Genomic DNA, 14,658 nt, shown 5'->3' with positions numbered 1-14,658 from the left:
TTGTGGAAGAAGGTAGTTTGCTCTTGTAATAACCTGAACCCAAATGTCTTACTCTCCTCCTAGGTATTACCTGTTTAGGGGGCCTGTGGAAGGATATTTGTTATATATAGTTCAAGAATCAACAAATAAGACAGAAGATGATTACTGGGTTGTCTATAGAAGTTGGTGATGGAAGAAGGACTCGATTCTAGGAGGATGTCTGGGTGCGTGGTAGTTCTTTGAAAGATCAATTTCCGAGGCTCTTCTCAGTTTCAAATCAAAGAGGATCCATAATAGGGGATCGTGGGTTCTAGGATCGGTTAGAGTGGATATGAAACTTCCAATGGGAGTTGAATCTAGTGAACCAGTTGCATGATACCACAAGTGTAGTCAAACTTGCATATGATAGAGAGGATAGAGTTGTGTGAAAATTTGATAAACAAGGTGTATTTTCTACTAACTATTTTGTGCAGGTTTTGCAGGCAGAATTGATTTTGGAGGATATAACAAGTTATAACTTTACTAGGGCAATTTGAAAAGGTCTAGTTCCACCAAAAGTGGAACTGTTTGTCTGGTTTGTTTTGACCGGCAGGGTCAATACGAAGGGGAGGCTGAGTCGGTTTAGGGTTGTTAACCAGGAAGATGTTGTATGCGTGTTATGTAACAAAGGTGTCAAATATGGTCACCACTTGTTTCTTGGTTGTGATTTTTCTTGGCAAGTTTGGTATGCATGGATATCATTTGTTGGAAGGCGTTGGTCTTGCTCGGAAACATTAAAGGAATATTTTTAAAGTTGAATTGAGATATCAACTAGCAAGGAAGAGTGCAACAGATAGATGGTGTGTTTTTTTACGATTATCTGAAATATTTGGTTGAAAAGGAATAGAAAGATTTTCCAGAATAAAAGAAAAAGGATTGACAACATTATCAATTTATCCTTTCTTGACTACAAGAAGCGGTTAGGTATGAAACTCTTTTGTTATTGATGGCAATACCAAAGATAAAAAGAGAATAACTATTAGTATTTCTTGTGCTGGTTATTTTCTTTTGCTTGTTTTATGTGGAGTTTGTTGTCTTCTACTCCACCTTTTTGTGTTGAGTTTCTTTCCTTCAAAAAAAAAAAAAAATTCGTTTGGGAGGAAACTTGAACCGGCACTTTAGTAAATGAAAATTCTTCTCACCAACAAAGGAAAACTAATTATGGAGACAAAATTTGTATTAAATTATGCAGGTCATGTTTTACACATACTGTATTAAAGAATCGACACTTTTCTTCTTCAGCCGCATACAACAGTAATGATACATTCTGGAAAACTTGCTCTTCAAATGAAAATATCAACATGACATCAAAAGATGGAATGCAGGTTGAAACATTAATTATCTAGTAACTGAGCACGTCCTCCAGTTCTTCAAGTAAAATGGGTCACTTGCTAACGAAAGCCATAAGCCGTTTCTGGTGGTGGAACCTGTACTCATCATTTTCCTTTTACGGAAAATGTGTGATAACTCTGAATCTGCGATGTCATCAAAAACTGATACTCCAGGGTCAACCTCCCCCTACTAAATGAAACTTCATATGAATAATATATCATCACAAACAAAACTATGTCCAAAAATATGTAGATAACTATGTCTACTTCTTCCTCCTCTTCCCTTCTCCAGTGTCGGACCTTTCTGCTACACGTTTCGATTGTTTAGCACGTATCTCTAGTAGTTTAGATCTTGCATCACGGAAAATAGCATCTGATCTCGTAGCCAGAATTTGCTGCAAAGGTCATTTCATAATTGATTAGCCCTTCTTATCAATGGTGAGCAAGAGAATTGCAGAATTCAATACAAACCTGGATATGATCCATCGCTGCAAGGTTAAAACCAAAGATATCTTTCCATCCCTGACCCAAGGATTCAACACTTGTCAGTGAATCTGTAAGAACCTAGCATCTATATTAAGTGGAAGAATGAAACAGTAGTAAAAGAGCAAGACATGCAGTGATATCAGTGAGATATCATCCAATTTCCAGTATTTGCTTGTATTATGCAGTAAAAGGACTGAGTGACAAAAGCATCAGGTATTTGAGAGACCTGATTCTCTCCTAGTGCCTAATCCTATCTTTTCTCTCTTTTTTCATGCCCTCTCATGACTTCCCACAGCCCTTTATAGTTCCCACCTCTCTCTCATAACAGAATGCTCCCTCTCTCTCAGTCACTTTCCAGCTAGGCAAGTTAGTTACGAACCCCACCTTAGCCCATATTCACTCAATTACAATTAGGTCCCTAATTTCTAATAAACCTGGTACGTAACAGAATCATTCAAGTTCATCACTTATATCATTTATCGGTTATTTCTACAGAAACATAGAGCCCTCAAGGAAATATTTAATGTAAAAATCCTTCTTAGTAGGATGTTCAAGAAAAAACATTCAATTCACCACCTGTAATATAATATAAAATAGTCAATAACTGCTTATAAAGTAAATTAATATTAAAAAACAAAAAAACAGTCCCTCCGGTTCAAATTACAATAAATAAATAATTAACATTATTAATACTACCATGGTGAGCCATAATTACTAGGTATGATATTCATATGGAATCTTATAAGAAACCTTGATATGATTGAATTATCCTTGAATTCTCTCGACGCCTATCGGCATCAAAGGCATCAAGTTCTACATCCTTATGTATTCGATGCATCTCAAACAAGACTAAAAATAAGAGTAGGTTCAGCTAGTTTTCATCTTGTGCCATTTTGTATATACAAAGATTGTTTCATTTTTCAAAAAGAAGCAATCTTTTCCCATCCCAACTTCATAAGAATCAATGATTGAAAAAGTTAATGGAAGCTAACGACGAGGCATACCCCGTCTGCTACTATCAAACCAGGTGTGCAACAGGCAGAAACCCTAGCATAGTTACCTTGACATGTTCATAAAAAATGTCGCTGAAAGCAGTCAAAATAGGTCTAGCAGCCGGTGTAGTAAGCAGCTGATTATAATGTGTCTGCAGCAGTAGTGTTCCTATCCGGCAAATAAGCTCAACCTGCCATTATCAGGAAAACATGTTCTCACAACTCAGAAAAGATCCTTTAGAACTTTTGAGTTAATTTTAATGCATCTGGTGCTACTTCTTGTAGTTTCATTTATCATTATACAACAATATTTGAACTATGGTACATTCTTCAGTATCCTTGCTTATATGAGAATCTAGTACTAGTAACCCTTTTATAATTAATAGTTTAAAAAATAATTTATAAACACTATTAACATATGAAAATTTCTGAACCACAAATAAGATAAGGGTACAGGAGAAACTTCCTTAAAAGAAACTACAGCATGAATGGGCTAATCAAATTACCTTATCTGAATATGAAGTCCAATCCTTCAAGTATGACAGCAGTTTCAAAGCATCAGAAAAGGGTAAAGCCTGCAAAAAGAAATGGTAAAGCCATATTTGACGTTGACAATCTTGAAAAATAACTTACAATCATGTCAAGTATAGTTTCATTATTATATAACTAACATTTTCCAACGTTCATGGCACATCTCCACAGAGCTTGATTGCTTTATATTCTAGACTTCCAGATTTTTGCTAATAGTATCAAGGGAAAGAAATACTCCACATTCATGAATAAGAATTATACAATGTGTTTAACTTGCAAACAACATTAATTTAAAAAAAAAAAAAAACGAAAAACCTGCAAAAATTAAAAAATAGTACATTGTCGATCATAGCCATTTAGTGTCACTTAAGGGTTTATTTAAATCTGTCATTTACAAAAGACATGATTATGTTCAACAATTTAGGAGTTTAAGGTAATATAATTTAGATTTAGCTACAAGAAAATCATAATATTGGAACTGCTCATCTCTGGTGCTCCAGTGAGAAAATACATAGTAGAACTAAGGGAGGTGATCAAGTTTAAGTGAATCAAACAACCAGATACATGGCCTAAATTTAATTAACAACATTTCTCAACATTGAACAAAAGTTCAGATGCTAAGGTGCTAAACATACCAATAATGTTTGCTCAAGATCATTGGAGTGAATATCTGAGAATGCACTAAGAACATAATCAGAAGGGGAAAGGCCATTCATAAGCGGATTTGCTTGGAATGCAGCAGCATTTTTATTATTTTTCTCCTCCTGTAAAAGAAAATCCGATAATTGCCACATTAATATTGTGAAATTGCAGACAAGTCAAAGTATATCCTCATTGGGTCTCGCTTTTATTTTGGCACTAAAAATGAATGGATGGTATCTTCAATTATAAATTAATTAATTATGCATAACTGAATGCTATGTATCGAGACAATGGCTTTAGCTTTGAATTCAGATAAATGGTGTCATTTGTTCCATTTAACCAACCAAGTTCAGCAGGTTTCATGCATAATTTGAAGATTTTATGTGTCTAACCATCTAAGACATTTATAGAATCAATAATGAGATAAAGCATTCATTTATACTACAAATGTTCTTGAGGAGAGAACATCTGTATACCTCATGTTCTGCAATACGCTTTTTCTCAGCTTCTGCTATGTCTAATCTCTCGATAATTAAGTCACTGGCAGTAAGGGTCTCCTGGGTTTTTTTCCCAGCTAAAGCCACAGCACCCTCCTCCGGTACTTCTTCCTTTGGTGCATACTTGTTTTCAAAAGCATTGTCAAGATCAGCCTCAAACATTTCCTCCAACCTTTTCTCCTTTTCTTCCTGCAATTCAAATAATTTATGGTTAAGCAAATTTTTTATAGGAAGAACAGCATCAAATCCAAATTATTTCTTTTATAAATTTACCACCAGGGCCAATATCATGTGCCCTGCAAAAAAAGAAGTAAATAGCTCCATCTCACAAGTTTGTATACCTCAATGAAAAACTGCTCTTCTGTACGATCCCATCGGCGGATTGATCGGTCATGAGATCCAGTGACCACGAAATCACCACGATTACTTATTGCAAGACACCAGACATCTGCATGATGTCCTTCGAGAGTCAACAGCAATTCAAATTTATCAGCATCCCAATATTTTATCAGCCGATCTTTCCCAACACTAAACACATAGTGTGTCTTCGGAACAAATTGCACTGCCATAACACTGCCATGTAACTTTCATCAGATAATTCAATTACAGCTCCATCATTACTCCCAAATATAGAAAAAGGATAACCAAAGAAATAAATAAAATAATTATCATGGAAAATTATGATGCACCTGTCAGCATGCGCAAAAATGGATTTATGACAATCACCAAAATCCAGACCCCAAATCTTCAAATTTTTGTCTGCTGATCCAGTCACAATTAAATCTCCATCTGATGAGATATCCATACAAAGAACAGGCAGCTTGTGGCCATATAATGAAAGGAAAAATTTGAACGTGTCTGCGAAGTGAACCTGAAAACAAAATAAATAAAGGAATTAAAGAACCCTTTTGAAAACCTAATATTGACTCTTTACATATATCAAATACAAACCTTAATCATATACAACATTAAGACATGCAACATCAAAGGACTGGAGACTTAGGACAAAATTATTAAAACCACAAAAGGGTGTTTAGCCTCAATATACAGAAGAAAAAATGCTTATGCTCCAAACGCCCCGAAGTTGTAAGAATTTAGGTCTTGAGAATATGTATTTTGAGGGGTGCAGGTAGAAATGAAAAAGGAACCATTGGCAGAAGGGAACTTATGATTCAAAAACAAAGATAAAAAGCTAAGGAGCAATAGTTGTCAACCTGAACATATTTAAAAATTTATAAGCCAAACAGGATAAGATCCAGATATCATACCTTCACAGTACCATCTAACAGCGCCACAGCAATATATTTAGAATCGGGACTTATTGCAACAACAAGAACATCATCATTCATCTTCATTGTACTGACGTTTGACACACTAAGTTGCTTAGTAGCCTGAAATAAAAAAAATGGGGAAGTGTTAGAAAATAAATAGATGACCAGGAATGTAATTGTTTGCTTGAGATGATTTCATTTATATTAAATTGGAACAAATTAGAAGGACCAGATAGATAGCTAGTAAAATAAAACAAATTTGCACTACCGGGGGGTATCTATCGAAACAACAGCATAATGAACTGCCACCTGTCCTATGGCATTTCTACATGTGCACACACGTGCAAGCATGCACACACAAGAGTGAAAAAATACATAGAAAATAAGAGGATAAATTTGATTCATTTCTTCTATTGATTCTCATAATGCTATAGCTCAAACTAATGCTAATATAACATGAGGGGAGATCACATATTGAACATTATTAACTTTTTCTACTTTATATTTGTTACTCAATGGGTGCACTGCAATTGTTACCCAACATCTCAAGTTCCTATCAATATAGACGTGCATGAAAAGCAAAAACATCTTAGTGGTTAAGGATTACATACAAAATCTAGGAATTAAATATATCTAACAGAAAATATGTTATAGAAGAGATTCTCAATAAGATTTTGCATCATTCAGAAACAAAAAGTCTTCGATATGCAATATGAGAAACATTAAATTGAGATATCTACTTGTAACAAACAAGTGCGTAAAAGAAAAATGATGAATGATGTCAAGAGCATACTTGACCGGGTTTTTGCTTCAACTGGTACTCCCAAAACTTAACATCATGATCAGCACTTCCCGTGACAAAACCATTTTTATCTGGCAGGAGAGCAATTGAACGGACAGAAGCACCATGAGCTTCCATTGCTTCTAAACGAGTGCCACTTCCAATGTCAATAATTTCTATGGTTCCATCTTTAGTTCCAACAAGCCCATACTTGTTAGAGGGCAGAATTAAACTGCACAGTCCATACCCAGAATCGATTGTCCTTAGGCATGACCCAGTGCTAGGGTTCCAAATCTTAACTGCATTGTGACTAGTTGACATCAAAAGACTGTTGTCCGAACTAAGTGTGACACTTCTAACATCAGAACGGTGTCCTTGTAGCTCAATAGCAAGTGTTTTTGTGGCTTCACTGCTTTCAATGGAGTAAAACTCAAGTAGATTATTGTTCAAGGACAATGCTAAACTAGCCAGTGAATTCTTAGGAGTGACTGGACAAAACGATATGGAGCATATCTTTTTGCTAGCTCTAAGAGTATGGAGTAGCTTAAAAACATCGGGCACAGTAACTGCAGGGTTACTTGTTTCTATGAGCCCTTGAGTCTCAGAAGTTATATCTCCTTTAACCCCTTTATTCATGTCTCCATTTTCAGTTCCCCCCAAAGCCTCTTTGGCATGTTTCTTCTCTTTCTTGCGGTGAACCCGACGTCTTGCCTTCTTCTTCGCCTCAGCCTCATCCAGAATACGGTATATCTCAACTGTCTTTCCTGCAACCTGACAAGCTAGCAGTTTCCCTGCCTTACTGAACTGCACAGTTGCCACTCTCTCCTTGCTTTGCCGCTGAATCTCGCCAAACTGCCTCAAAACTTCCCATTTGTTTTGAACAGAAGAGCCTCCATCACCAACCACTGCACTGTCCCCATTTACAGATTGTCCATCCACAGACTCATGCTTGATTGAATAAAACCGGAGCACCTTGTCTGCAGAACCAGTGACCAGATACCTTTCCTCAGGATCAACATCTATAGACCAAATTTCACTATGATGACCACCAACAATTTGTATACAGTACTCGCTGTCTAGATCCCACACTCTCAAGAACTTGTCTTTCGAGGAACTAACTAGCTTTTTCCCAGACCCCACAAATACTACATCAGTCACCTGCCACAAACAAACCAACTGACAATGACTTAATAATCAATCAAACCAATTACTATCAGCGTGTGTTCAACACAGTTTCACAAATGAACAAACTAAACCTGGTCACGATGCCCGCGGAGGCGAAACATGCCGGTCTCACCAACAACATCCCACAAAATGATATCATTGTCCTTGCTCCCGGAAGCAAGCACCGAAGCAGCCTTGTTGTAACGAAGAGCAGTGACAGCTCCCTTGTGCCCACTCAGCGTGGTCTCACAAGTTCCCGCATCAGAGTCCCAAATCCTTATGCTACCATCAGCATAACCAACCGCTACCTGCATCAAATAACCCCCCACATACACATACGTATTGTGAGAAAGAAAAAGAGAGAAAACCAAACCACAGTGAAAGCAAAACACAACTCAGAGAGAATCTAAGGAGAAAGACTCTCTCTATTTCTTCAGAATATTCACTTTTTTGAATATTCACTTTTTTGAATATTCACTTAAATGGTGAATAACTTCAGCACCTCTAAACAGAGTAACCGCAATCAAACTAGCTCATAACTAACTTGTCTAACTAACTCGTCACAGTTAATATTCCATTCCATCAACGGTGTCGTAGCTGTACCTGGGAAGAAGAAGGGGCAGGGGCGATGGACGTGACGGCGAGGGAGGAAACGCGAGAGGCAGGGGAAGGGGTTAGGGTTTTGGTGCAGATGCCTGGGCGGACGTGCCAGACGCCGACCTTCTCGAGCGCCGGAGAGAGGAGGTGCTTGCCGGAGCTGTCATAGGCTATGTTGGACTCGACGGAGGCGATAACGCCGAACGATGCCGCCGGCTCGTAACGGAGGTAGGCCTTCACCATGGTTGCTGCTGAAAAACGTGGATTTGCCCTCAAGAAGGGTTTTAGATAGGTTTAATGTAGTTCACTATTTCTTCCTTTTTTTATTCTTTTCTTTTTCCTTTTTTTTCTGTACAATTCAATTTATGTTTTTCGGATTTGCTCCAAATCTTTTTTTCTTATAATATATGTATCTATATGTTTTAATCAAGAAGGATGTATCTCTGACTAATAATTCGCCTCCCAATCCTCCCAGTGAGAAAGATCTTGTTAACCTTAATCCTCTAAGTTCTAACAATAATCAATCACAAAGTCTTTTTAAATTATGGAGAAAAATAGATTAGAGATTTATATTAAATTATAATTATATTTTATAATATTTATTTATAATTTATTTATTATTTTATTTTAAAACGATTCTTTCATTCAACTACTGATTGGACTAATAAATTAATAAACTAATAAATAAAATAATTTGATGACCGATTTAATTTTTCTAACCTTGATTTTAAGTTAAAATTTGAGTCTTATAAAGCCATACATTCAATTTTTATAATAAAATTTTAAAAAATCTCATATCACCTCAATAGTTTTTTAATCCAAAATCACTTGAAAAATGAAGCAAGCTACCGCGAGGTCCCAAAAAAAATGCAAGATGAGGACCATGTTTTCACACATGGATTTTCATGTAACAAGATGAATTATGTATTTTGGAGAATTGATCTCTTTATTTTTTTTCTTAAATGTTCATCCACTATTTTTCGTTAACTGTAATGCAAGATGAGGACCATGTTTTCACACATGGATTTTCATGTAACAAGATGAATTATGTATTTTGGAGAATTGATCTCTTCATTTTTTTTCTTAAATGTTCATTCACTATTTTTCGTTAACTGTATGTCGATATGCACTGTGAGAGTATCAATACCACATCTAACATTATTCAACCATGTGTAATAGAATGACCATGCGTTAGTTAAAAATATGTGGCATATCAATGTGGACGATAATGGCACATATCGTAATATCATTTGTATGCGTGTCCCTACATATCATTATTACAAACGATTCAAATTGCAGTGAGCTGGACATAACATCGGCTATGGAAAATGGGATTTTTCTATCACAATTAACAAAAAAATTAAATAACAAAAAGATTAAAGAAGCATGCAAGAAATTAAACAAAAAGCAAGTAAAACCATGAAAAGGAGATTCAAATGCTGAAAAGGGTCTTGACAAGAGTTGAGAGTCAAGGTTTTCTATCCTAGTCATTGACTACAAGCATGACAATTATGAAGGGTTAATCACAGGTAGTCAACCTTTATACATTGAGGAAAGTCAAATAGGCATAATTGATCTTAATCCACAAATCCCAACCAATTCACTAATTAGCTTAGTGAAAGACTAGCGTTAGTGGAAACAAAATCAACTAACAACATTAAATTACTAATCAACTAGTATATGTTCTTGTACACTGTACGGAATAATATATAAAATTATATAAAAAATTTTATTAAAAAAATTAAATAAAAATATATAGTAACTATTATAAATATTTTATAAAGTTATAATTAAAATTAAACTCTAAGAACTTTTAATATTTTGTATTTGTCTAAACCAATTTGAGTTTGTTGAGTGGTCATCTCACTCGTTCGCTTAAGCAAGTATTAAGAATTTGAATCTTGTATTGCGTGCGTAGTAATTCAATGGCTAGCGGTTGATCATTAATAAATGGAGTATCAATATATAGTTAGATTTTACAGGAGTACCGAAATTCGCAAGTACTCGACCTGTTCCTGTCCGGTCAGGATGGATAATAACCCGACCCGAGGTGGGAGTGGGTTTCATTCAGGGTGTAACACCCTAACTTTTAACACCTCATGATCGCACTAAAAGTCCGGGTGTCACCTACCTCTACTCTTTTAATTCCATACTATATTTATTTAACATTGAGCCTTTGTGAATACGAACCGAAGCTTTATTTCAGGAAATGATGAGTCTGTACTTTAAACTATTTAATCACAAAAATATATATATATTCACATAGCATTAAATAAATACATAGACATATCTCAAGGCTCTCAAAAACAAATCCTACCCCTCTAAAAACTAAAACAATAAACAACGAGAGAAAAATAAAATCTAACAGCTCAACTCGTAAACCTAATCTTCTATATATGCTCCTGTACCTCCGCACTAAACCTTCGCACCTGTAGCTGAAAGGGGTGGAAATAGGGGGTAAGAATTGGGGAGTTCTTAGTAGGGTCCGGGTTAGAAGTTAAGTTTGTTTCATTATATTCTCAATCAATAACAATAGTCAACAAGGTATAATCTAACTCAGCAATTACAGAACATAGAATCCAATCACAAGCACACATAATCATAGAAAACATAATCACAAACAAATATGCGTAAACAAGTATGATACATGTCTATCTCTATGCAGGCCATGAGCTCATGTGTCGGTTGCCTACCCACTCCCGACATTACCCGGGTACAAGTCCCAGATATGGCTTTCCAAATGCAAACAGTGTGCATATAAGTCTTATGGCCAGGCCGCATACCATGTGACTTTTAAGTATATTTCAGTATGCTTACATTTGGAAAACAGTTCTCAGTGTGTGGGCGTTCCCACTATACATTTGGCACTAAGACCCAAACAAAGTTGCATCTGCTCTCATGTGGCAGACAGTCTTTTAAAGTCTTTTTATCTTTGCCCTCTGCTCTCCTGTGGTAGAGATCTACTCTCTTGTGGCAGATATTCCTTTAGTTAATACATTATTTTCTTTCCTATGCTCTGTTCTTCTGTGGCAGATATTCATTAGATTCTCTTAGTCTTTACTCTTTGCTTTCCTGTGACAGAGATTTTTTTAGCTAATATATTCTTTTCTTTTCTCATCTTTCTCTTTTATTTTCTTACTTATTTTCTTCAATCTTTGAATTCTTTATCATAACTCAACTTCACATTCTTCATTCATCTTTCCCTAAGTGTCTTATGGAAAAAAATTATAAAGTACTTTAATTAAGTTTGCGTTCTCTAAAACTTTTAAGATTACTCTACTTGCTTGCTTCTTATTAATAATACACATTATAATATTCTTACGAGATAATATCTTTGATAAATACTAATTATAAAAATAATTTATTTTAATATAAACGATTAATTTTAAGAAGCATTTAAAATAATATTTATAATCTTCTTTTTAAAACTTAGTTTATAAAACCTTATTTTTAAACTTCTACTAATTACTTTATAAATCACGAACTCTTTAATATTCTATTCTTAACCTCAATATTTTATAAAATTATATTTGAACCCTCACTTATTTTCATATTTATAAAAATAACCCTAAATTTTTATGAAATATCCATTTTACTCTTAAACTTTAGTTGTTACCCAAAATACCCAAAAACTTATATAATTATAAATTTAACCACGATCTTTTATCAAATTATATTTTTATATTCAAAAATAATATTTGTGTTGGTGAAAAATATTCTTTCAAAATATATACTTGACTTTAAATCTGTTTTCGAGCTTTTTTCGGTTACGGATCTTTCACAGATTTTAATTTTAATCTTTCAAACACCAAATCTCATCAATTTTCTCAAAATAACACATCACAACAGTCCCAAAACTATTAAAACAACGATAGTTGAGTTGTTCCTCATAGCCAAACTAACAAATCACAAGCAACAACAATAATTCAACATAAACTCATTCAAACTCAAACAATAATCAACCAAATCAACATTCACTTATCAAATTCACATTTAATTATTATAGAGAGAGTCGAGAGTGAGAAAGGGCGTGTTCTTCATGAATACCAAACTTTCGGCGTTCGATTTATTGAGCTCCGCAATTTCAATAAAAAATCTAATCCGGTAAAAGTGTTCGTATCTTTCTCCTCTACACGTTGGCATCACTTTTGTTCGGTGAAAGTTGACAGTGACGTAGCTCCCCTTACCCTTGAGTTTGGCCAATTAGAGTTTTAGGAGACACAGACGATTTCTGACGTTTTCCTCTTCAGCAGCTTGGACAAAAAGCTTTTCCGGAGCTTTCGTTGTTTAATTTCATACAGAAGTAGAATTTGGTAACTTTATAATAATTAAATGTGAATTTGATAAGTGAATGTTAATTTGGTTGATTATTATTTGAGTTTGAATGAGTTTATGTTGAATTATTATTGTTGCGTGTGATTTGTTGGTTTGGCTATGAGGAACAACTCAGTTATGGTTGTTTTAACGGTTTTGGGATTGTTGTGATATGGTATTTTGAGAAAATTGATGAGATTTGGTGGTTGAAAGATTAAAATTAAAAGCTGTGAAAGATCCGTAACCGAAAAAGCTCGAAAACGGATTTAAAGTCAAGTATATATTTTGAAAGATCACAAGAGAATGTTTAATTTTGAAAAGAATATTTTTCACCAACACAAATATTATTTTTAAATATGAAAATGTAATTCGATAAAAGATCGAGGTTAAATTTATAATTATATAAGTTTTCGGGTATTTTGGGTAATAAGTAAAGTTTAGAGGTAAAATGAATATTTCATAAAAATTCAGAGTTATTTTTATAAATATGAAAATAAGTGAGGGTTCAAATATAATTTTATAAAATATTGAGGTTAAGAATAGAATATTAAAGAGTTCGTGATTTATAAAGTAATTAGTAGAAGTTTAAAAATAAGGTTTTATAAACTAAGTTTTAAAAAGAAGATTATAAATATTATTTTAAATGCTTCTTTAAAATTAATCGTTTATATTAAAATAAATTATTTTTATAATTAGTATTTATCAAAAGTATTATCTCGTAAGAATATCATAATGTGTATTATTAATGAGAAAGCAAGCAAGCAGAGTAATCTTAAAAGCTTTAGAGAACGCATACTTAATTAAACTGAGTAATTTAATTCCACTTTTATTCCATTCGATGTCGTGATATATTTGTTGAGTGAATTCAAGTCCTAGAGTCAAGAATGGATAGGCAAAAGTGGAAGAAAGCATGCAAGAAGGAGAACACATGAAGAAAGCAAAGGAGAAGCACACAGACAAGTGTGCGTACGCACAACTGATGAGCGGATATTTTATACGCTTTTTGACATCATTTTCATATAGTTTTTAGCATGTTTTATTTAAGTTTTATTATATTTTTGCTGAAATTGAGGAGTTGGAGCAAAAGTCTGACTCAGAGGCAGAGAAAGTGCTGCAGATGCTGTCAAGATCTGACATCCTTGCCCTCGGAAGAGCTTTTCTATAGCTACAAAAGTTCAAATGGAGAGTTCTCAATGGCTATGGAAAGCTAACATCCAGAACTTTCCAGCAATATATAATAGTTTATACTTTACTTCAGAACTGAAAGCCCAAAACTGGCACTCAACGCTAGCCATCTGCCCTATTCTGGCGTCCAATGCCCAAGGGAGAAGTGACCAGTGTCCAACGCCTAAGATGGTGCCCCTAGCCAGCGTTCAACACCCTAGAGCCCTCCTAGCACGTGGCTTATCCTTTTGCGTAGCCCAAACACACACCAAGTGGGCCCCGGAAGTGGATTTTCACACTAAAAGACTGTTTTACCCTTCTTATGTAATCCTTAGTCATTAGTTTAGTATTTAAAGGAGAAGATCACTCCTTGTTAGAGACTTTTGATATTTCCTGGCATATTTCGAATTACACATTGTATTTTTTTATCAGTCTGAGTTTCTAAACCTCCTAAGTTGAGGCTAGGAGCTCTGCTGAGTTTTGTGGATTAATAAAAGTATTATTGTTCTATTTCCAATCTGTATTTGATTCTATTCTAAGATGTATCTTCGTTCTTCAACCTTATGAATGAGTTGAACCGGCACAAGGTTATCTCTATTCTACATGGGTTCAGTGAGCGTCGTTCATCGGATATCAATGAACCACTAGCTTGATTAGACATCTCTTTGACAGCTAATCCAGCCACGACTTCGTTGGGGACTTCTCGAGACACCAGTTCAGCTGAGGTATGGGGAGATTAAAGTCTTTGTGATAAAGGCTAGAACCCAAGGCATAGCATTCTCTGATCCGGAAGATTTGACCTTGTCTATGGAGTTTTGAGTAGGATCATAAAGGGGAATAAACTGCAAGAGCTTCACCCTCAATCAGACT

The 14,658-nt window shown here is 34.8% G+C and overlaps 1 protein-coding gene across 1 annotated transcript; it reads right to left on the bottom strand.

The window, feature by feature from the left end:
- Positions 1–1,177: 1,177 nt before the first annotated feature.
- Positions 1,178–8,825, bottom strand: LOC112754292 (uncharacterized). The gene is made up of 12 exons (XM_025801888.3): positions 8,317–8,825; positions 7,806–8,021; positions 6,562–7,707; positions 5,766–5,888; positions 5,187–5,368; positions 4,839–5,070; positions 4,477–4,686; positions 3,994–4,122; positions 3,334–3,402; positions 2,896–3,018; positions 1,821–1,871; positions 1,178–1,744 (listed from the first exon to the last, which is right to left on the bottom strand). Exons 1-12 carry the CDS (start codon positions 8,551–8,553, stop codon positions 1,613–1,615), a joined length of 2,850 nt encoding a protein of 949 aa, XP_025657673.1. The 5' UTR covers positions 8,554–8,825; the 3' UTR covers positions 1,178–1,612.
- Between the last annotated feature and the right edge of the window lie 5,833 nt (positions 8,826–14,658).

This window comes from Arachis hypogaea, chromosome 16, assembly GCF_003086295.3.
Source record: "Arachis hypogaea cultivar Tifrunner chromosome 16, arahy.Tifrunner.gnm2.J5K5, whole genome shotgun sequence".
Lineage (NCBI taxonomy): Eukaryota > Viridiplantae > Streptophyta > Magnoliopsida > Fabales > Fabaceae > Arachis > Arachis hypogaea.
Note: the sequence above shows the minus strand (reverse complement) of the source record. Positions and strands in the feature narration are given on the sequence as shown.